The sequence below is a fragment of the Heliangelus exortis genome, chromosome 1 (genome assembly GCF_036169615.1).
Source record: "Heliangelus exortis chromosome 1, bHelExo1.hap1, whole genome shotgun sequence".
In the NCBI taxonomy this organism is placed as follows: Eukaryota; Metazoa; Chordata; class Aves; order Apodiformes; family Trochilidae; genus Heliangelus; species Heliangelus exortis.
In genome coordinates, this window is record NC_092422.1 from 156,430,997 (window position 1) to 156,454,883 (window position 23,887).

The 23,887-nt window shown below is 41.5% G+C and overlaps 1 protein-coding gene across 5 annotated transcripts in view; it reads right to left on the minus strand.

Annotated features, from left to right (window-relative positions):
* SCUBE1 (signal peptide, CUB domain and EGF like domain containing 1) overlaps positions 1–19,593 on the minus strand; it is a 198,825-nt gene extending 179,232 nt beyond the window's left edge. For 2 of the 5 annotated variants that reach the window (XM_071733252.1, XM_071733251.1), the window contains exons 1-2: positions 19,255–19,593; positions 16,250–16,372 (exon numbers count right to left, since the gene is read on the minus strand). In XM_071733252.1, coding sequence (XP_071589353.1) covers positions 16,250–16,372; positions 19,255–19,342 — 211 coding nt within the window. In that variant the 5' untranslated portion in view covers positions 19,343–19,593. The remainder of the gene's footprint in view (positions 1–16,249; positions 16,373–19,254) is intronic. The other 3 variants (XM_071733255.1, XM_071733253.1, XM_071733256.1) reach the window with 2 other exon arrangements.
* Positions 19,594–23,887: the final 4,294 nt, after the last annotated feature.

Here is a 23,887-nt window from a genome sequence, read left to right on the forward strand (position 1 = left end):
GAACACCTGTATCAATCAGCTTAGGTTGGAAGAGACCTTAGAGATCATCTACTCTAACCTTCCTGCCATGGGCAGAGATGCCTCTCATCTCAACAAAGTTGCTCAATGCCTCAGTCAACCTGGCTCTGAACACCTCCAGGGAGGGGGCATCCACAACTTCTCTGGCAATCTGTTCCAGAGTCTCACCACCTTTGTACTGAAGAACTTCTTCCTAATATCCAGTCTAAACCTATTCTCCTTCAGTTTAAAATCATGTCCCCTTGTCCTGTCACTGGATAATCTTATGAAAAGTCCCTCCCCAGCCTTCCTGTAGGTTCCCTTCAGGTACTGGAAGGCAGACTTAAGGTGCCCCCAGAGTCTTTTCTTCAGGCTGAACAATCTCTGGCTGGCTCTGCCGGCCTCTTATTTTAGCACAGGTGTTCCAGCCCCTGCATCATCTTTGTGGCCCTCCTCTGGACTCATTCCAACAGATCTACGTCTTTCTTATGGTGGGGACATCAGAACTAGATACAGTATTTGAGGTGAAGTCTCAAAAGTGCAGAGTAGAGGGGGAAAATCACCTCTCTTGATGCATCCTAGGATACAGTTGACCTTCTGGGCTGCATGAGCACATTGCTGGTTCATGTTGAGCTTCTCATCAATCAACAACCCCAAGTCCCTCTCCAGGACTATTCTCAACCCGCTCAGTGCACAGATCATAACTGTGCTTGGGAATGGTCCAACCCAGATGCAAGACCTTGCACTTGAACTTGTAGAACATCATACACTTTTCTCAAGCCTGTTAAGATCCCTCCTGATGGCATCTCTTCCTTCAAGTGAATCCATCATACCACACAGCTTGGTGTCATCAGCAAACTTACTGAGGGTGCTCTCAATGCCACTGTCCATGTCACTGACAAAGATTTTAAACAGCACTGGACCCAGAGCAGACCCCTGAGGAACTAAGGGGTCTGTAGAAGCAAACATACTCATTGTTGGTTTCTATTCTGAAGATGCCATTAAACTGAGATTTGAATTAAACTTCTGGCTCAAGAACTGCCTAAATCTCTAATTGCATTCAGTGCCAAAGACTGCATATCAAGCTAGGCAGATTTTTTATCAAACATGATCTGGCCAGTTTACACACTTTTGATATTAAAAGACAAGTACGCTTAGATACTTGGTATTGCCATGGATAGGGACTAGAGTTCTTTTTACCCAGTGTTAAGAGCCCAATTTTACCTTCCTGTAATGGTTATAATTTAACAGTGTTTGTATACTTCATCAGTATAGAACATGCAACAAATGCACACCAGGAGAAATTAAATATAATCCTAAAGAGGTACTACAATGATCTGATAACTAAGCAAAGGAGACAGGCATTCAAGAAGATCTATCACCTCACCATAACTGATACAAGTGGCTTCTCTTAGAATTAAGTTTTAAGTGCACAGAGACATCTAGCAGGCCTAGTGCAAAGGACTCTCTGGAATTAAAAGCTGTGCAATTTAAACAAAGGCATGATCACACTGTTTTGCAGTGCTTCCTGAGTAGGACACACCAAGAAAAATCTTAAGCCTGAGTTCTAAGTAATAAAAATTATAAAAAACAGCTTTTCCCTAAAAAAACCAAAACAAATCAAAACAAAAAAACACTGGAGTAGATTCGGTTTGGTTTAATTTTTTAACTATACACTTGTGCTGGAGAGATGGGGGCCTATTTTAAATCAAAGAATAAAAATGTAAAACTGAGACTGGAAGGACGAATTTCATAATGATTGAATGATAATAATTCAGCTTAAAAATCTCCTGCCTTGGTTAAATTCAAAGCACATTTAAGTACAGAATGTTTTTCCTTCATTTCAATGGACCTTGAATCTCACAGCTGCGGGTGCTTTGGCCCAGATACACTTCATCCAAGCTCACACAATTACATTGTAGATGTCCAAATCTGTCTTAAAAAAGAGACCGCTGTTTTCAAGCCATGATTTATCTGACCTATTTTAGTCTCTATCAATACAAGGCAAACTGCATAAAAGAAATTCCTATTTCTCTCCATGAACTACAAATGGAAAGCAAGGTGAACTGCTTAAGTGTACTGATCTGTCCAACTGAGATCCATATTTAGACAAAGGAAATCTGCCCTTTGTAATCTTCAGATACCCCTGAAATTAACAGAAACTCTACCAGTAAACCAAATGTTCAATAGATAAGAGTCAGAGCCTCCCTCTCAGTATAACAGACTTTATTTTTACTGCAAGTTAGGTCTTGGAAAGGAGTGCAATCTGAAGCCCATTATCATTGTCTGAGCACAATTTAAATGTTAAAATAAATGAATTATAGGATGTATTATTAATAGTTGTAATTATATGTCTAGTACACCTATTAACTGCAGTGACTGACAAGCGTTCACTTGAGGATAGAGAAATGCTGGAAGTTAATTTTTGTACTAATTCACATGTTAATTTGTGACTCCAAAAATCTTAAAACAAAGGCCAGCAACATGTTTTTGAATTACCACAGGAAAAGTAAAGTAACCCCAGCCCCCAACAGTCAAACAACTTTACAGCCATCACAAGGCACAAAACCACATGGAACAGATATTTTTAATTAAGTGCAATATAAGGAGAATAATGGTTACCCAAATTCAGTCTAAACAATTATTATCCAAAGGGTCTTAGTATTTTAAAATAAGCCATTTAAGAAAAGCTTACTGCTTTAAACATAAGCTGTTTCTGATTATAAAGTAGAGCTTTTAATTAAGATTAGTAAGGCCTAATTCAAGCTATAATTTGGTTCCTTTAGTTAGCAAATGTCTATTAAAACTGAGCAATTAAGATTAAATGGGTTGAAGCATTTAAAGCACTCCCCCCTGATTCAAATACTATAATAGAAAAGACCATGTCAACGACTAATTCAGACCAGAAGACATGTACTTCCTTTAAGTTTTATACTTCCTTCTTGATCATAAATTTTACTAAAGAATCCGTTATTAAACTTTATTTTTAGTGAAAATAATATATTGTTATATGTTTGTATGTTACAACATACTGTGCATAATTTAAAAAACAAAATAAAAAATATAGTGTAAAGTTTACTCGTCTTATATCTTTTCTTCCTTAATTTTATATAGTTCAGTAATAACAAAATGTAGTAAGCTTCCCAGTAGCATATTTCCCTCCTCTGACAATCGTGTTCAGCCTTGGCATAACTGTCTTAAGTGCATCTGTTGTGTGCCTATACACTGCCTTTCAAAGCATTCCCACCTCACCTTTCACTTCCCATTTTCACAGCTTCTTCAAAGACTAAAATCCTTCACGCTCTGTCACATCTTTGAGAACAAGTTATTTTTCTGAGGGCATGACACCCACACATACCCCTGCCCGGCTCTGGCAAAGCCCTCAACCAGCAGGTTCACAACAGTCACCTCTAAATGGAAAACCTCTCATGTGCTTTCTGGACTCTTCAGAACTTCCAATGAGCACACAAACCTTGCCAGTGTGGATCATTTAATTTGATCAAGACACTGGGATGTGTTTTACATTAAATGTGAGACCTACAGAGTATGCTGTGTCCAAACAGGATCATTCAAGTGGCTTCACAATTACAAACACTGGAACTTTCCTAAGTGAATCCCAACATAACCAGAAACATGCTAGTCCTTCCAGAAAGTGTCCCTTTCAGGACTCCACACCTTGACTCCATCTTGTTAAATCAGGCATTACATAATGTAATCTTACTCAGGATAAGTATTGATAAATATTGATGTTGTCTTCCCAATGTGGAGTAAGCTACAGCATCTAAAAATTACTACCAGGGCCTAATCGTAACATCAGTATAAATGGTAATGACTAAAAGTCACTAAAAGCAGTACAGGAATGTATTCCAGTAACTCTGTTCTTCTCAGATAAGAGCCTAACACCCAAATTTACAAGCTGGAATTCCTTAGGATAGTTAAATATATTATAACGATATACTAAAATAAAGGTTGCACTCTGTGCAGTGATGTCCAGTGAAAGCACTCAGAAACAGTGGGAACTTTTATTTTAACTCAAAGTAAATCATGTCAATAAGCTATTTTAGAAAAGGGATGCAGTTGCTGCTGCTATCCTGAATGGATGTCTGTATTCCTTATCTAGAATAAATGCTAAAACTTTTGGGTTTTGCTTCACAAAACCACACATGAAGCAGTCAACTGATTTTTTTAAGCATAATTCAAAATTCATTTCTCACACTTCACTCAAGAAAAATAATTTTAAAAGATTTTAGAATAGAAACGGTGAATGGATGTTAAGTGCCAGAAGCATAAAGAAGATAAATCATTCTTATATAGATATAGAAGTGACTGTTAGCATAAAACTTAAGTGACAATACCTTAGATTTTACCCAAATCGCAAAACAGTTGTTTTCTAGTCAATTGGAATGGTTAATCATACATAAACAACAATTTGAGTGTTTTTTCAATTGTTAAAGCTTTTGACAGAACAGTAATAGACAAGTTCCTCCATTCTGAAGCTATAGTCTCCATAGATGTAAAACTGTATATACAGAATAAGATGCTTCCCTATTCACATAATGAAACAGTCTATACCAAATGAAACAAACTATACCCAACCAAACCATTTTAGCCTTCAGGTTTTTATCTCAGGAATACAGGCTGAGGTTGTCTATTTCTGCCTTATACTCTTTCCCTGGCTCACTCCTACACATCAAAACAGTCACAGGTCAGAGTGATTCTGGCAGCCCTCTTCCACTCAGTTATTCCTTGCACTCTGAATACACACTCCAGTCTGAACAGAGGTAAAATCACTTTTCTAGGAATTCAAGCCAAGCAAAAGCCACAGGACTCCACTTGTGTCTGCTCTCTAGTAGCCAAATAGTTCACAGTTAACCTCCCTAATGAAGCAGTCTCATGGCTTTGGGTCAGTCTGCAACACAAGCCAAGTTTGACTGCCTTTCTCCAGAGCCCATGCAGACAATGCCACTATGAGAGCTCTTAGGAAAATCCTGTTGAGAGTCAGAAGCTGGAGCAGTTTGGAGCACCTGTTTTTCCAGCTTGTGGTATATCAAGACCACTATTAAGGATCAGAACAACAGTACCACTGTGCATGCAATAATTGGGCTGGTTCAAGAGAAAACTGTCATGTAGGGGAAGGACAAGGAAAGAGGAAATTTGATCATATTCATCTCTAGACTGGTTGGAATGCATCAGAAAAATTGAAATTTCTAAATGAAGTCAGACTTTCATGCTTTGTAGTTAGACAAATACATAGGCGTGTCTCTAAGTCACAGTTTTTATGGAATCCTTTTCCAAAAAAGTTTATCAAACAGGAAAAGTGCAAAAACTATAAAGGCACAACTCTACTCAGTAAAGATATCTACAGAGGTCTGAAGTCAGATATCAACTGCCTCCTATATACATGCTGCCAAAAAAAAAAATGTACATTACCTATACACCCCATTCAGCAAAGTAAATACCCATGTACTTCAGCTACTTTTTCACTGTAACAGGGAGAAAACTTGCCTGAAAGTTTTGAATATAGCCTCTGCTTCCAGATAAATGATGAAATGAAAACAAAGGCACTTCAGCGTAATTTCCCTCTGATAACAAAAATAACTAGAATGCACAGCAGTTATTTCCTGCAGTATATTCAGCAATGACATGTCAAACAATTACTCCTGCATAGGTTCCTATTCTCTGATCTCTAAACCACATTCTGCAGCAACACCGTCCCCCCCAAGAACACTAATAATCACCAAATCAGTATTATGCTGCACTATTTTGGGGGTTTTTTTCAGTTAAATTTTTTATGTTTTGTGAGCATTATGCCTGTTAAACTTAAGGACTAACAGTAGTAAACTAAAGCATGGGAACAATGGAATGCAGAGTTCAACAATCTCAACCTGAGAGTAGATAAAAATTGGCTTTTATATTCACTGAGATAACAGCTCATCTGCTTGATGAGTTAATTATAAGAACCAGAACAATCTGAAGGTAATCTCATCTATTTAATATTTCTGATTCTGTCTTTGGTGGCTGTACTGAGAAGCATTATCAACAGCTGGGAAAGCATCACCTTGACTTTGATACATTACCCACGTGGGCTACAGCACCAAGCAAAACGCTCACATCTTAAGCACTAAGATCAGGCCTGAAGCACCTGCAAGATGAAGGTGTTTCATCAGCTTCTAATTATTGGTCTTTTTTCTCTGTTCCTTGTTCACTGCAGGAAACACTGTGATCTTCTACAGCTTCCAGAGGGAGCATGGTAAAGTAAAATAAGATGGTATCTTCCATTTCTTAAAACATCTAAACAGAATCACACTTAAGCACATGCCCAAGTACTCTGATGAAATGAGGCATCTGAAAAAAACAATGCTTCAAACTGTAGTTTAAGTTTAAGTCTTTTTCAGAGCATCCTAAACGTGTAGAAAAGTCTTGAAATGTCAAGGGGGTCTTTCAGACCCTATATTCAGTTGCTTATAACTGCCAAATGTTTATGTATGGGCTACATTTTTTCATGAAAGGTATTTAAATAAAGGTATTTAAATTTAAAACAAATACATACATACTAAAACAAAGAAAAAAAATGCAGAAAATTGGCTTTTTCATAAAGTGATTCTATGGAAAATTTACTGCTTTACTATTTAAAAAAAAAATATCTCCCAATTACTTGAACAGATTTAATGCTCCAGATTTGGTTGCATGTTACCTTTCAGTAGTTTCCTTGGGACAGAAAAAGTTGGCCAAATTACAACTGAAAATTCACCAAAAAAAAATTTAAAGAGATAGTCATTAAAAAAATAGTTACAACAAAATAAATTCACAAGCTCAGCAGGCATCAGTTGAAATTTAGGTAGCTAAAGCTTCAGAAAATATCCTTGGTTGATGTTTTTTCAGCCTTAAGGGCTGGTTTTGCAACACAATGGCTTCAGAAACCAAACCAGATTAGGAAATCTATTCACCTTGTCCACCAGTATCTTCTCCGTTCCTTGTATTTCACCCTCTATACTCTATTCCATTGCAGAACTGTTTATAGGGCCATGCTGTAATCACTCCGCTTCCTGGGGGACTATTTCAGTGATAGTCTAAACAGTATAGCCCCACAGCAATTGCCCGTGTGCCAAAAACCCCATTAAAAAAAAAAAAAATTAAAAAAAATCTAGCATACAGGAACTCCCAAACCAGTGCATTGAGGGGATACTATTCCTTTTTCAATTTGACTGTACACAAATTTTTCCTGCAACTTCCTGCTATATATTCTCCATCTGAGGCTTGGTCAAACTTGCTCTGTAGTTAAGGCTCCCAGCTATCCTGTCTAGAATAGGGTTGGACTAGCACCATAGGTACAGAGACTATATCCACTATCTTCTTCCACAGGTACAGAGACTATTCCTAGCATCCACAGGGTGCCATTACCTCCACATGATTCCCATTACCTCCACAGGGTCGTAATAGCATTAGAGTGGATGCTACCTGGCTCAAATGCAGGGGAGGCAAATCCTTGGGCAAGGGTTAGGGATGTAGCAGGAGGTCACATTCCCCAAATCCTCTGCCATCATCCAACCAGAGCCTCCCTGACCATATCATGTATCAGCTTACATTTAGACTCAGAATGAAGAATGTGTATTTTGGTAGTGTGATGGACACAGCTGAAGACAGTCCCCATAATAAATGGGAGCCGAAAAATGATGGCAAACAGCCATGCAAAGATGTCTTGCCAATCAGTCACCTGAGGAAACAGCCACGGGTCTCTGGGAGTGAGTGGTAACAGCTGAGGGACAGGTTAACTCCGAGCTCATGAGGTGGGCCAGGAAAGAGGTGAAAAAAAAACAGAAGGGGAAAGCTCAGAGGTGGTGGGTGTTATTTTAACTTGAAGACAGAACTCAAAGGGAAAGGACTACTAAAGGCTTCTCAAAGTTTGCAGCTACCAGCTCTCCAGATCCTGTGGGTTTGGTGTTACACTCCGGCTCTCAGACTAATACAGCTGTAACTGCAATAAGCCATTGAAAAACAGGACATGGGAAAGAAGACTGAATAAAATACAAAAGAAGCAGGTGAAAATACATTAGGAGAGGACAAAAGAAAGAGAAGTAGAATTTGTAGCAGGAAATGACAAGGTTAAGAGACAGATGAGTAACAAAATATAGAGGACAACATAATAAAGACAACATAATAAAGGGGACTGTACCAGTAGAGGTGACAGGCAGCAAAACAAGGAAAACCAGGTAGCGTATAACAAATGTACAAGGAATGAAGGCAAAAGGAGGACAGACTCTTATATATTGACCTTAATACATTCTATTTGTGCTCAATTTTATTATAATTTTCCTGGTAGATAATTTACACTGTGTATTTAGGGGAAAGGAGTTCCTTCAAAATACCAAGTTTACATCACTACAGAGGCCACCCTGGGTTCTGCAGCTTAGCAACTGTTGAGACTGATGAAATTTTATATATATTTATAATTTCCCAGAGTACCTACATCCAGTATACAGGGGGATTATCAACTATTTAGAGAAGGGTACTTGGAAAAAAACATATTTTCTAAATTGAGAATTACATGTAATGCTGCTGAAGAATGAGGCCACATTTCTATCAGCATGGTATTTGTTTATTCAGAATATAGTGATATGTGTATCACACAGGCCAAGAAGCCTTTCTGGAAGGGAAAAAAAAAGAGGGAAAAAAAAAAGTTGGAGCAAATGTTCTTTTTCTAAGTAAAAATTAAAAATGTCCGAACTGGACCACCAGGGGAGCTGTTCAGTGAAGCAGCATTACAACAAACCTCAGAATTGTAGTCTGGGAAACATTTTTATCAGCCTAAATCAAAATAGATGCATCAAGTTACCCAACAAATGAGTAAGAGTTACAGAGAGAGACAGAAGAAAAGCAGTTAGTACCTCAAATCAAAGAAGTCAGCTTACATTTTCCTTCTCTCATTTTCCTGAAATAAAAATTACCATACATCTGGGTGGTGGTAGAGTGTCTCTTCCTCTGTGCTCAGATGGGCTGCTGCAAGCCAACAGGACAAAACCAGCGTCATAGACTTGTAGCAACAGATCTCACCCAGAACATCATGAGATGTGACATGAAGCTGAACACGTGACATTAGTGCAATTTCTGAAGGTGTTATAACTGTAAAACTAGAAAGCACGGCAGCTTCAGCACCTAGTACGACAGGCCTCAAGAGTCCTGGACAACAAGTTCAAAAGCAATTAGATCAGTGTCAAGGCCTCAAGCACTAAATTGAGATCAAGTCGTTATACAGAAAATAAAATTAGAATAAGGATAAAAACAAAGGACAAAACAATATTTAGGAAAAATGTTCACATTCCATCTTCCTGTAGCTTTTCAGAACAGGCTGACAAAGGCTGTAGATATCTGTAGTGTTTTCAAGGGGAAAAACCTCAACACACTAGCACAGAGCTATTCAGAAGACCCTTTGTTCCTCTCACAGATATCTAGTAGAATATTTTTAGCTGATATTGCTAGTGGATTTAACCAAACCAACTTTCTAGAACATCTTTGTCCAAACAATAACAGTAAGACTATGGAGTGACAATATTCTGCCTAAAATGAGTCAATATTTGTAAGATGACAGAGGATGACCCATCCTCTGAGGGAACGAATTCAGTTTCTATTGTAATTAGAAGAATCATCAATCAGGAAGAAGCCACTTAAGCTGCCTTGTTCGGTGGCATTACTGTTATTCAACAAAGACAAGACAGCACAAGCTTGAGCCCCCTAGAGCTGTGCAAGCATTAAGATGCCCAAGTTCCAAAAACCAAAGGACTCCAAGCAGGTTCCCTTACTCTCACATGACATCATTGATAAAGATGGCCCACTTAAGAAAGAATTGCTGAGTGTAGGCTGACAGGACACCATGGAGCTCTTAAAAGAAATGGGATCATTGTTCCATTTAAAAGACACACAGAATCCCTGCACTTACTTATATCTGCAGACAAGAGGAGGTTTCAGTGTGAGATACTGGACCAGGAGCTGGGAAATGAGAACTATGAAATGTCCTCTGCTGTTTCTAGGCTGATTGATTCAGAGCAGCTCTGGCACAATATTTGGAATAATTTTTGAAGAGCATAAGAAGAACACAGCAGATATTTGCATAGCCACAGTAAAATTAAATCCAACAAGTGAGACCAGTTTCTTAAGAAAACAAAACAGGTGAACAAGATCAAAATTGTAAGAAGGAATTAAGTTAAGCCTAAAGAAACAATCATTGTTATTAAATCAGAGTGATAAGTAGATAAATTTTAAATATTTTTATCTAATTGCTAAGATTTGTTTAAAATCCTTTAAAAACAGATTAATAAAGAGGTATAAAAAGTAACTTGACTTCAAACCCAAAAAATTAGTGAAGATTCTAATGAGTGGTTTATCTATACCATTTCATATACATGTAAATGCAACAAGCTACAGTTTTAAACTTTGGTTCTGCTGAAACACCAGAAGTAGTTTAATTTTTGCTTAGGGACATTATTGCACCTGCAGCATGAAGACAGAATTCCATATGGTAGGCCCAAGAATCTCAAACATTTGGCAAAGTAAGAAATTCATTATTATGTTCCACAAAATTAGAATTTCTAGTTCAGAAGAGGTCTTTGAGTTAACAGGTTGGAGATGATCTGTATGGTGATCTGTGCTTTTCTGTCTGCAGCAACAGACCGTGTCAGAGACAAAGCCAGACATCACACACCATCGATGCAAATAGGAAAATTTAGATATATCAACACAAGTATTTTGCCAGGTTACTGTATTATTTCCATTCACTGTACACAGACAAATGTTATAAACTATATTGTGATTAGCAAGGACTTGCCTTGCTAGATTGTTTTTCTGTACATTTTCCAGAAGCTTCCTTCAGCTAAGCAGCCCTTAAATGAACACTGGGGTTCAGAAAGGACAATTAATCTGTATTTCCAACAGGAGGTATGCAATATATAAGCTGCTGGTGGCTGAACACCTGTGCTTGAGGCAAGAATAGTTTATCTTCTATTGAGGCTGTATCATGCTTAAACATACTGAGGTGCTATCACTGAGGTAATCAAGAATAACAGCTTCCTTTGCATACTACCATGACCAACCTGCCTGTTTATCTAGAATGATTACCTGCATTAGGATGGGGACTTGTGTACAACAACATATGACAAACCATATCACTAGAACTGCACAGGCCTACTCAAGTCAAGCAGACCTGCTGCTGCTACCTCAAAAATTTCCAACAGAAACCTGAATATCACCTTCCAACACAGACTCTGCCCAGATACATTGCCATGGTACATGTGTGCTGCCCTCAGCAAGAACTTAATGAACATTATGAAGCTTCACAGCAGGAATTAAGAAAAAAAGTACAACTGAAAGTTGTGAGCATTCTTCTTCTGTACAAGGAGTTCAAGAAACATGACAGCAAGAAAACCAATTATTAAAAGACTTAAAGTTATGCAAACACTATGAAAGTAGAAAAAAAGGCACCAAGAGGGAAATCTTATTCAATATGGGATATGCAACACTCAGGGCAGTGTTGCAATCCATAAGCAACAGGTGCTAATGAATATGTCATAAGGAAAAATCAGATCTACCCAATCACATCCTCTATATACTATAGAGAAAGAGTCCAACATCCAAGATGTCATCCAAAAGAAAAAGAAACTACAGGTAGAGCAGATCCCTGAAATCATGATCACATTGGTCACAAACATTAGGCTTAGGGATAAAAAAATTAACATACTAACTAGCTATAAAATGGGCACAGATAAACATCAACTGGAAGTTATACAGAGTATTTTAACTGTTAATGCTGTGAGGTTTTTAAATAGCCTGAGATGTAGCATGGGCAAAAAGAATTCACCAGGTTTGTCAGCTAAGCCCCTTTACAAATGGTTCAATGACAGCAGCAACATGCTGCTACGATAGCAAACATGCAACATTGGCATCAGGGACAAAGGAGGCCTTGCCAAAGGAGGCCTAAGAAACCTCAGGACTTGGAATCCTTTAGAACCTTCTGGAATTTCCATTGCTTTTGCACAGTTTTCCAGCTAACAATTTTAAGGTACCAACCTGAGGGAAAACCCAAAGCCAATGTAGTGAAGGTAGGGACAAAGACCTAGGGAGCCTGAAAGAGTGTGCTTCCAGCTGAATGAAGGCCATTACATTTAAGATAATGACTAATATTACTACAGGGAAGACCTCCTAGGTAACAGTAAGTCTGCTAGGAAAACTAAAGGAGTCCTCAATTAATAGATTTGTATATTGAATAATAACAGACAATTGAAAGCAAGTATTTTTTTAAAGATTACCACTGTTGGTATTCTATCCTACAAAATTTCCAGCTACAGAATTTATGGTCAAAGGATATTGACAAAGCATGTGATATGGGGAAATAACATCATTGCAATGCTGACCATATGGCTTGACAAAGCATAACAGATAGTTGGTTGGAAAAAAAAAGGTAAACTGAAATGTAGAGGAGAGAAGGAGACATGACACAGGAAGAAGCAGTGACTCTTCTGTCTGTAGAAACAACTGTGCTCTGTGGAATGAAATAGCTCAGCTGGTTCAGGCAAGAAAGGTACCCAGAAAAAAAAGGAAGAAAACAAGCAGAGTGGAACTGCAAACTGAGAACTTGCCTTCAGTTTTCAAAGAAAAGTAAAGTTCAGAAACAAATTCCCTGCTAACAGACTGTCAATAAAAAGTTTTCATTTCAGTATAATTATTGCTGGAACTCTCCACACGTCCTTAAAGGAATGTTTCTGTCTTACATATTTCTCCCCGCCCTTTAGGCCAGAACAGCAAAATATGCACAAGATCCTGCAGAAGTGGCTGGGCTCTGCATTTACTACAATAGCTTAAAGATCCCACTTTTAAACTGTTTTCTTTGAATGGAAAACAAATTCATACACAAAAGTACACAAATACCTACTCACATACTGGACATATTTGCACAAGTATGTGCTCCAATGCTTTTATAAAACTTAAGAATCATTCAAATTATGTTAGTTTCCCTTTCTCTTTAAAAAATTATTTTAAGTGAAAGAAAGCAATATTTAAGACCAAAGTCTAAAGGAAATTAACATGCCCACCTTTCTAAGTCATTGAATCATAGAATGGCTAGGTTTGGAATGGACTTTAAAGCCATCTAGCTGCAACCCACCTGCCATTGGCAGGGACACCACTGTATCAGGATGCCTCATCCAACCAGGCCTTGAACACTTCCAGGGAGGGGGCATTCACAATTTCCCTGGGCAACCTGTTCTAGTGTCTCACCACCCTCACACTAAAGAATTTCCTTCTGATATCTAATCTGAATCTTCCCTCTTCAAGTTTTAAACCAATGCCCCTTGTCTTCTCACTACACATCCCTACAGAAAGCCCTACCCCAGCTTTCTTGTAGGCCCCCTTCAGGTATTGGAAAGATGCTATAAAGTCACCTGAGAGCCTCTTTTCCATCAGTCAATTGTAATGCCTCCATATCACCTAAACTGGCAGCTCACTAAAATTTAATAGAATAAATCTTATCATATAGTATAATTTATTTAAGCTCACTGCACTACATAAATTGCAGTTCTGCTTGTTTATTAAAATCTGGCTGTATATGAGAGCCTGCACTATAAAGGAGATAATAGCTATGCTATAATGAATGCTCTTTAGGTGTGAAGCAATACAGGTAGATTGTCACAAACTTAGTTGAAGAGGCACCTTATGTGTCTTTTTCACATGTAACTAGTTTTAGTGATAAAAAGGGTTTTTTAAAAAATCTCAGTTGTAGAGACCCAGAATCATTTAATGACCCAGCTTTGTGTTTGGCTCAACAAAAACAATTCAATGTATTCCATCTTTGTTATTACATGCACAGTCTCTTTTATCTTAAAAGACAATTTTTAACGTCTGATTCCTGCTGTTATCTTGTGACAGAATATTAAATACCAATCGATACTGCTAGTCTGTTTATTTCTGTAGGTTTTGAATACTTGACCTCAAGATGCAAACCCACTCTATGTGAACGGCAGACCTGAGGAAGAACTTAGGTCTGCCACTGTCTTGGCATGACCCTTCCTTCACCTCTGGAGTTTTGAGCCTACTCACTTATAAAAAGGACATAATGGTAACTGTCTGCTACTGAAAGTATGTAACCTGAGTAACAAAACTTCGAAGTACTTGGAGATCGAACTAAGAAGTACTACTTAGGTCATCTAAAATAAGCTCCAGAAAGGAAGAATCCAAAAATACTTCAAGCTTTCTGCTTATCCCAAAGTTTGATGTTAATTAAAAGGTTAAGATGTAGAACTGATGCAAAATCTTTAGAACTGTTGCTGTAACATTGTAAAAAAAGTTATGTGTCACGCATAGTAATCCCTGATTTAGACTCTGGTTGTATAATTAACATCCATGCAGAACGTGTGGCAGTATGCCCCAGCTTGCTTTACTTATCAGGTTTGTCAAACACTGAATTCCATTAGATACGAGACTGACATCAGCCACAGAAATTCCAGTATTTTGTACATCATTTCACAGAGAAATATGGTTTTTTACTTTTTAATGACCTTTTTTTTAGTTGACCCAAGATAAGTCATGCAAAGAGAATGTGTATTAAATAAGCATGAGAATTAGCCAGATCTACCATTAAACAGAGCTCAACAGCCAAAATGTGAGTAGTTAAAGCTTAAGGAAACTTTTGATGTGGAAAACCAATAGAAGAAGAAGTATCAATTCTGAGAATGCTATAACCTCCACAGCTGTGGCCTTGAGTACATTGTTTCTGCAAAGAGCTCTTTCTCTGCAAGGGATGAATAGAGGAAGAAGAGGTGCTGAATGATTATTCTGTTTGCAAGAAAGAAAATCCGGCTTCCAAATAAACAGCAGCTCAGAGACTCTGGAGCACCGGTAGGCGGACATTAGGAATTTGTCTCTGTCAATTTAAGCCCAAGACAGAAAAATATGACAACCACAAATATGCTTTATGAGAGCACTTGAACAAACACCCTAGAAGTCTGTGGAGAGTGATATGTGGTTTCAAATTTTTGTAGACTTCAGCAAAGTCATTTCTAGGTGTTTAATTTTTTTAATGGATTAGCCATATACATTTTGAAAAAGTTTCAGTCTGCTGTAGAGAAAGACTTGGAAGTAAAATTTTTATAACTACTAAGCATCTACCAGTAGAAAAAAAAATTATCTTGCACTATCTTTTATTTAAAAGGCATTCTGCTGTGATTACAAGATTCATTCTTTTCACCGGAGAACAATCTCCCTGCTGAGGTTCAATGGACATGATGGAGTTGATAAAATCTGATCCATGAGCATACACAGTGCCTAATAAAACATGCTAGGTCTTTTTCAATTGCAAGCATTGATGTAAGAACATGCAGAAGTAAACCAACATTTTAAAGATTGTGTAAATAGAATAATCTAAAATAGTTCCTTTAAAAATAGTGTTTAACAGACTGAAAACACACAATCATGATACATGCAAAGAGCCAAAGAGAATCAAGCTCCAGTATCCTGTTCGAGCTGATGTGCGAAAACACCTACTGTAACGGGCCCAGGGGAACGAAGCCCTCCCTGCGTGAGTGACGGCAAATCACGTTAGCCAGGTGGATGGCGCAAGCTTCCCTGTGCCTCAGAGACACGAGAAGGCCGACCGGGTCAGCCCACGACACCGCGACGGATCACTGTGGAGAGGCCACAGGCCGGGCGGGCGCGGCCCCGTGGCTGCTGTGGAGGGGAGGCGGCCCCGCTGGCTGGCCCAGTTGCAAAAGAAGGAAGGCATAAGGGCGCCGCGGTCGCCGGCAGCCGGGAGGGACGGCCACCCGCAGGCACGGCTGCCAGCCCTTCCCGCCCGCTCCCAGCCAGGAGCCAGCCAAGACCCACGGTCCGGCTCGGCCGCTCCCCGACGGGGCGGGCCCACGTGCTCGGCTCAGCGCTTCGAGCCTCCGGCGGGAGCGGGCCCAGCGCTGCCTGAGACAAACTGGTGCTAAACCAAGAATCGCTTCAGTGGGGAGTACCCCTGCCCCCCTACTTCTTTTTTTTTCTTTTCCCATTTTTGAAAGTAAGCTGGCGGACGCGATGTTTGTGATGCCGGACAATTAGCAAAGCAGCAGGGGGATGCTTGCCAATAAACACCGAGATTTGAGGTTAAGCAGCTGCAAATCTGCATTAATCGTTTCAGGAATTCAGCTATTTAGAAAAGCTTTTAAAGAGCAAACAAATAAGAGAAGGCAGGGGAGGAGAGACAGCAGAGGATCCGAGCTGTCCTTACCTTCACACTGTTTCCCTTCGCCTTTATATCCTGGCTTGCAGATGCATTTGTAAGATTTTGGTGTGTTTTGACAAATTGCATCGATGTGACAGTCATCTGTGGCTTCCGCACACTCGTCAACATCTGGAAACACAGAACAAACCCGAAGGAAACAGATAAGAAGGGAGACCTGAGACAAAGAAAACCATCAAGGATAGATACTCTTCTTGAAGAAGTTTGCTTTCCTGCCTTCCAAGTGTCAACTTGGAAATAGGAACATCTAGGGTTGAATAACTGAACAAACCAACATGTTATCCTCCTGAAATCCAGCAAGGTAGGGGGACTAGGTCCCAGGTTCCTGCATTCATAAATCATTAGACATACTAGAAACTAGAGTCTGCTGTACTGGTCTAGAACTGGAGACCCACATTACAATAAAACAAGACAGCGTCTAAATGACTTCTAAGATGAGGAAAAAACCCTCATTTGCATCTTCCAGCAAAGAGACCTTTTTAATTTAGAAACACAGACTGTAGTTTAAATTAGCTATATTGGCAGGTGAATGAGAAAAAGAAATATTTGAACAGCAAAACCACATTAATCCTTTTATTAAGGCTAAAAATAAATAAATAAAAGGAAGACCATAACTCGTTAAGTTAGCGCGAAGAAAGGCAACCTGCAATAACATCATGTACGTGAACTAAAACTCATTTAGAAGGAAAAAGTCCCAGAATTCTTCCCGGCTCCTGCCTGCCCGGGCGGGTGCCTTACTGGTGAGTCGGACTCTGAAAGAGGGAACCCAGACCGCTTTTCATGTTTTCAGGGTAGAAAGCCTTTACAAACATTTCAGTGACGGGCATTCGTGTTCTCCCCCGGATTTAAAGAGGATGGGGGAGGGAGGAGGATGAGAGGGAGTCGAGATTTGGTAGTCGTGGGAATGTTAATGAAGTGAAAATAGACGGGATAAAAAAAAAAAAAGCAAAGCAAAAAAAAAAAGAAAAAAAAAAAAAAGCTCCGACCTATTCAGGGATGGTGTGCGCTGTTAACCTGGGAATATTTAAAGCCCTGCCTAACCTGCCTCGTCTCCCCGCGCTCACAGACGGTCTTGGCCACCCTGTCACCCGCAGCGCCCTATGCAAGGGGCTGCGGCGGGGCCGCCGCGGGGGGAGGCGTTGCCGGCGGCGGAGACCGGCCCTGCCCCGGGGGAGACCAGCCGGGCCGGGCCGCCCTCCGCTATTAGCCGTCAATAACGCAGCTCACACGGCTTCCCTCACCATTTCAGCCCAGAGCCACGTCGGGAGCAGGAAGGCAGACAGGCAGGCTGGGGAGCTCTCTGCTCAGGAGGGGCGTGCAAGTAGCGGGCAACAGCCAGGAGAGCTGCACAGAGCACAGCCTCTTTATTTTTAGGAAGTATCGAGGATAGAGGGGTACTGCAGGGAGGGGGAAGGGAGGGCATCCAGCGAGACGGGCAGTTGGTTTCATGCCAATTAGATTAACAGATCCTCAAAAAAGGTGCACTAAAGTGAAAACAGCTTTATTGTTAGCTTGAAATCCTAACGCTAATTGTTTCAGAAGTGCTCACTCAGCCATCTCCACTGATAACACACGGATCCTTCAAAGTCAGCGGGGACAGGAGGGGGCTATTTAGAGAGGGAAGAATAATCAGATATTGTGGCATGGCACACAGTAAAGAACTTCTCTGAGAGGTGCAGAGCAGGACAGCCCCGCGGGGCACCTCAAGGATCCTAGGAAAAGAATTGCCTGGACTCTTACATAGCTGTTGTTATATTTTAAAGACATAGGGGAACAGAGCTCAGGGCTTTGTATTTTCTGGAGACATGCAGGGCTGCTGTAACCTTTCCTTCTTGTCCATTCGTTTATTTTAAGCGCCGAGACGGTTCAGATCTAGACATAATTTACGTGAATTAGTTTAGGGAGCCCGAGAGTGTTGCCCAGATCAGACACTCACCCAGTCAAACACAAAAGGAAAAGGTTTCTGGTTTTTGTTTGTTGGAATTATTTGTTGTTGGTTTTGTTTGTGTACTTTTGTTTGTTTGTTTTTTAAAGCCCTGATTCATACTTTTTATTCATTAAATCGGCACCCATCTTCCATCAAGGTCAGCAAAAGTGACAGCTGGACTCTTTATAATGCCGTCGAAAATTCAAACTGCGCTGAGCCAAAGGAGACATTTCACAGCAATCAGAGGATGCCTGGGAGTCAGGCGTGAATGCCAATGAGTCAAATGAAAGGGCAAAACCAAATATGAGCCCCAGCTCTGCTCCACATCTCACATTGCATTTCTTGGACCTTAAGAACTCCTATGCTGCCTTCGTTCATTTTGTTGCATTTAAACACCAGTATTTGAAAAAAAGGGATTTTTCCACGCATACCCTCTCTCCCACTTCACCTTAAAGGGTTTCTTCAAATACAATTTCAGAGACTGCATGCACATCTTTAAGAAATTACTTTGGGTTTACAACATTCTCATGCAGATGGAGGTTTGGATTTTGGTGTTGGTTGTTTGGTTTTTCTCCTCCCTTTTTTTTTTTTTTTTTTTCTTTAAACAACAGAACACTATCAATACTGCTATTAAGCAGATACGAGTGCGGCTGTTAACACCAGGTCTTTGAGTTAATGCTCATTCAGGAAAAACCTGTGAAGATGTAACAGCCAGCGCTTCCCCTGCGGAGTCTCTAGGGTTCAGCACAGACTTATCTCGTAGGCACTTAAGGAAAGTAACTTTTTCTGCCTCACCTCTCCCTCCAGACGTCGTCCCTTGGCTCCGGCACTGTCAAACACGCGAGAAAATACCTCCCCACCATAACTTCCAACACTCCCGGCACTACTAGCAGCAAGAAGTGACGACACCCCCCCCCCCGCCCAACACTCACACACACACACACAACACCTTACACTAGGGAGAGGAGAGCGGACGAACACGGTCGTCCCCCCCCCCCCCCCGAGGACACGGCTCCTCGCCGCCCGAGCCTGGAGAAGGCGGCGCGGCGGCGGAGCCCCCTCTTACCTGCTCCCCCGCTGCCTCCCGCCAACCTGCCGGCCCAGGCGAGAGCGAAAAGCAAACAGCAGCGCCGCGAAAAGCAAACAGTGCCCATGATAATGATGCGATCCCCGGCCCCCGGTGCCTGTCTGCGATAAGGGACGCGCTCGGGGCCGGCCGCGCGGAGCCGCCGGCGCTGACGCCCTGACAGCGCCCCGCTGATTCGCCGGGGCTCCCGCGGCGGGGGCGGTGCCGACCGCCGGGGCGGGCTGGGGCGGGCCGGGCCGCCCCTACCACCCGTGGGACTGCCCCTGAGCCCCGCCGCCGCGGGTAGAGGGGGGCGCGGAGGGGAGGCGGTGGTCGGCGGCGCGGTTGAACTCTTCCGCGCCCCGAGAGATGCCTCTTAGTCAAGGCGTGCGGTGCTTACCGGCATGGTGCCCGCCCCCCCATCCCCTCCCCGGTCTCTACCTCTGACGCCTCCCGGCAGGTACGAGGCCCGCAGAGCCGTTGGGGCCGTTACCGGGCTTCGTCCCTCGGCGTCCCCAGCTGCGCGAGCCCTGGGCTTTGTTCCCCCACCTCACGGGCCAGGCGCGCGGGTGGACCGTTAGCTCACCCCCCGCTTTACCTCACCACAGGAGGGCGCCCCCCCGCGGCTGGGCGGCGCAGCCCCGCGTGCCCCTCGCAGGGAGCCCCCCGGAGGAAATGGCTCCCCCCGAGCTGCGGGCTCTGAGGGCAGACAGTCCGGAGAACCCGGCCGCCCATCTCCTTGACAACCGCTGAGAGGGATTTTTTTCCCCCCTTCCTAGGCACAGACTAAAAGAAAACTTCCCCCCCCTCCACACACACCCCTCCCCGCCTTCCTCCTAGCCTCGCCGAGCTCCTTAGCTCGGCCGTTCCCCCGTGCCCCGGGTCATTACCAGCCGCTGGCTTTATCCAGCGTTTGGAGGGCTTCACTCTGAAGCAGCTCACCCCTCTCCAGCCGCCCAGCCCTTCCGCTCTCAAAGCAACCGCAGCTCCTCAGGTCACCTGTGCGGCCCCCGGGCCTTAGGCCCACTCTGCCTAAAATCCACCGGGGCGGCTCTCACTGTCCCTGCCCGCTGCAGGCGCCTTTATGAGTGCCATGGTCACCGCTACCCTGAAGGAGAAAATCCTTCGGTTTTAAACCCAGACATGAGAATTTTGCATCCTTAAAAGGCAAACTTCGTGACCCTGAAAGTCTTCCTGACTGAAACAACGCGCAGACGTGTCTTGTTAGAACTTCACACCTCTGTTCTCCCTACGCCTTATTTCTTTCAGAGCCCCCCCTTCTGAAATGCTTTGCTACTTTAGGTTCTGTTTGTTGCTCCTGACTCCTCACCAGCGAGGCTGGCTGTTGGATGCAACATCCACTTCTCATCCAGATAATAAATACACCCCACCAGAGCCTCAGATGCCTTTTTGTCAGTTTCCTCCCATAAATGTGTATGCATGTTTCAGTACAATACACTTGCCCAAGAGTCGTACCGTTAAGTATCTTTAAGCCTGAAGTGATGGGAAGGAAATGCAAGAAAAGTTTTCAGCCCAGCTGCTTGTTTAATATAAGTAAACATCACTATCTTTTGCATCATAACACTAAATAACCGGTACACAGTGCAAATGCTGTTTGCTTTCTGAATGTTTACACCTCCGCTTTAGACATTCCTGTCCTTTATCCTTTAGAGGTGGGGCAGGGGTATCATTATTTTAATTCCAGTCCCCTATTTGTGTGACTACGCGGAGGTGAGATTGTGAATTCCATGCTCGAGTCTTCCCAAGGATACACTGAGCGTTTCTTCCCTGTAGGTCCCCAGAGGGATCACCTGGTACCTTAGAGCTCCACCTAGTGAGCTGTAGGGCACGCTGTAGCACAGCGACCATCATCTCGATTAATTACCATCACTGATAGGGTGAAATCTTTACCTTTTATTTTCAAAGACTTTGTAAGTATGAGTTATGTCCCAGGTGAAAAATAAGGCTAAGCCTTCTACCTACTTTTTAAAAGCAAATTTCATAATTGGCCTTGCCATTCGATTTCATAAAACCATGCTAAAATTTATCATAGGATAAATTGTATGCACAATTGGGTTTTCTTTTGGGTATGTATCATGGCATAAATTATCCAAAAAGTTTATTTTCCATGAGGAAATACACTAGAAATGTCTAAGCCTTGACTGTTTGAAACTCACAGTGTAATAAAAGTTTGCAAAACCAACAGGACACCCCAATTTCCTTGATGACTTGCTCTCTAGCGTCATGTTAAATGTGTCTGTTAAATTACTCTTACAGAAATCACTACACTTGTGCCTTTTATCTTACCTGATTCTATGAATTTATAATCTGTGCAGTACTGTATGGCACTCAGGTAAAGGGAGTCACCTTGATCCAAGTATCTTACTATTAATGTCCTTGTATATTCCAAGAGCGGGAAGCAATTGTAAGCTTAAGATGCTCTATCAAGAATCACTTTTCTAGAAAGCTTGCTTTTTTTTATTTAAACCTAAGATCCTGACTGACAGAACATGAAAGTATATAGAATGGTACAATATTTATCAAAAGCAGGCCTGAACCTTGTATTTGGGTCATCGCGGACAACAAGGAATGGGACCTACAGTTTCAGGCTGAATATACTCCAAAGGGTCTTTTCAGCAGTTTTCCTTGCTGAAGGCCACATTTTAGAAAAGGGATCCTTGTGGACTCACTTTTTTCACTTGTAATTACACATCTGTGCTTGTTTATTTCCCTGTTAACTGCAAAAAGGTGCTTCCATGAAAAATTTAATATTAGAAGTAATGAGCAATCTGCTTCTTCCAGAGTGGAAACTATGAGCCAGATTCATGACAATGAATCTGCTCTAACTGGGATAATGAAGAGCTCACTGAATTAAAGGTGGAGGGGGCCTTACCTTGGAACCACCACTGTTGTTTAAGCTCTCTACCAATATACTTGAGCTCTGCCTGAAAACCTTTGGGCAGCTTGCAGTGACAGCATGCATGTTAATCGATTGCATGGGCTTCTAGTATTCTTCCAAAAGCCTTTAAAGCTTTTGGGGAATGTTCCAATGTATTATTACCCATCTCTTTAGAGAGCAGAAGGCCCATAACACCTGTGTACTGGGGAGGTAAAGGGCATAAATACAAGCATGGCTGCAGAATAGCAGCCTCACCACTAGCACACCTTCTACACACCATTCCAAAACTACTTTGAAAAGACAGAACAGCATTACCAGAATTATTTGGTTTACCAGTTTGTCATTCATGAACATCTGTATATTGAGGCCAGTGCTGCCAAGGGAGGAAACACAAGCTACAGACAGAGCTAGGAATCAGAATATCCACTGGACAGGTCGTGCAAACTTCAGGACATTGCTGTGCTTCTCTTTCTTCTGTCCACCTTCCCTATTTACAGGGCAAGCACACTGTATGTGTCTCTGTATTAATATAGCACCTTACAAAATAACATGCTAAACTGTCTCCCCAGTTGCAGTTTCCATTAGGGAAGTGAGACCTATAAACCCTGACAGGAGAATCCTTTTATTTAACTAAAGTTCTTCTCTTTCTCTAAAGTGTAGTAGGAAGGACTGAGTGAAACCTGGCTCCCTTGGTCAGGGGACAAGAAGGCCACGTGCCAAAATCTGTGCAGGGAACATTTATACTTTCAACCCTGCATCGGGTATCTCCAGATTTTATTTAAATCTTTTCAAGTAGTAAGAAAATAACAATGTAAAACCAGGTCTTCAAAGCAATATGGGCTGTTTTGCATTTCTACACATACTTAGGGGAAACTTTTGAAACTAGAGGCAATGGACGTGCAAAACACCACATGTTCAATGCTCTGTTACTTCTTTCCAGGAAAATACAATATCTGAATTTCCCAAAAGTTAAGTAGCAGCATGCAGTTGAAGTATTTCAATTATTTGTACTTGTGAGGGGAAAAAGTTCACCCTAAACCAAAATGAAAGTTTCGTGCAAGAAAACTCACGTGTCTGAGAGGAGGAAAATTTTCTCTTTTTCCTTTGAGGGGATGGGGAAATTACATAGCACCTGCTGTAACAGTTGAAAGGCAATACTTATTTCATAGCTTTGATGATATTACAATCAATTTTATCTCATCAGTGAGACAGTGGTTGAAATTTTGTGAAAGAATTAGAATAGTTGGATACTCTTGAAAAAAAAGAAGTCAGTGCCAAACTTTGTAGAGATACTTTGATGTTACCTTCCTCCAAGACATCACCTGCTTCCTATAGTTGATTCTCCCCTTTCACTGCCAGGGTGCCCAAAGAGATTAAAACTCATGCAAAAACCATTTCCTTAGAACTGTAAATCTTTTAACATGGTGGATTCATGATATGCCTTATTGAAGGTTGCATATCTACAAATTCGTAAGTGGTTTTCCCCTTAGCTGTCTTCCATTCAGAAAAATACTTCAGCAGCTAGAGAGAGAGAGGGAAAATTACTAGAAAGAATAATGGAGATATTATTTTTCTTCCTTGTTAGATTGTAACCGCTGAGAGGAAAAGCTCAAATATTAATGAGGAGCTGGAACATAACACCAACACCACAAGGAGCAGAGTAGATCCCCTATTACTGGTACTTCATTCTGGTAAAAGGCACATTTGCCAAGATGAAGGTTACATCTTGAACAA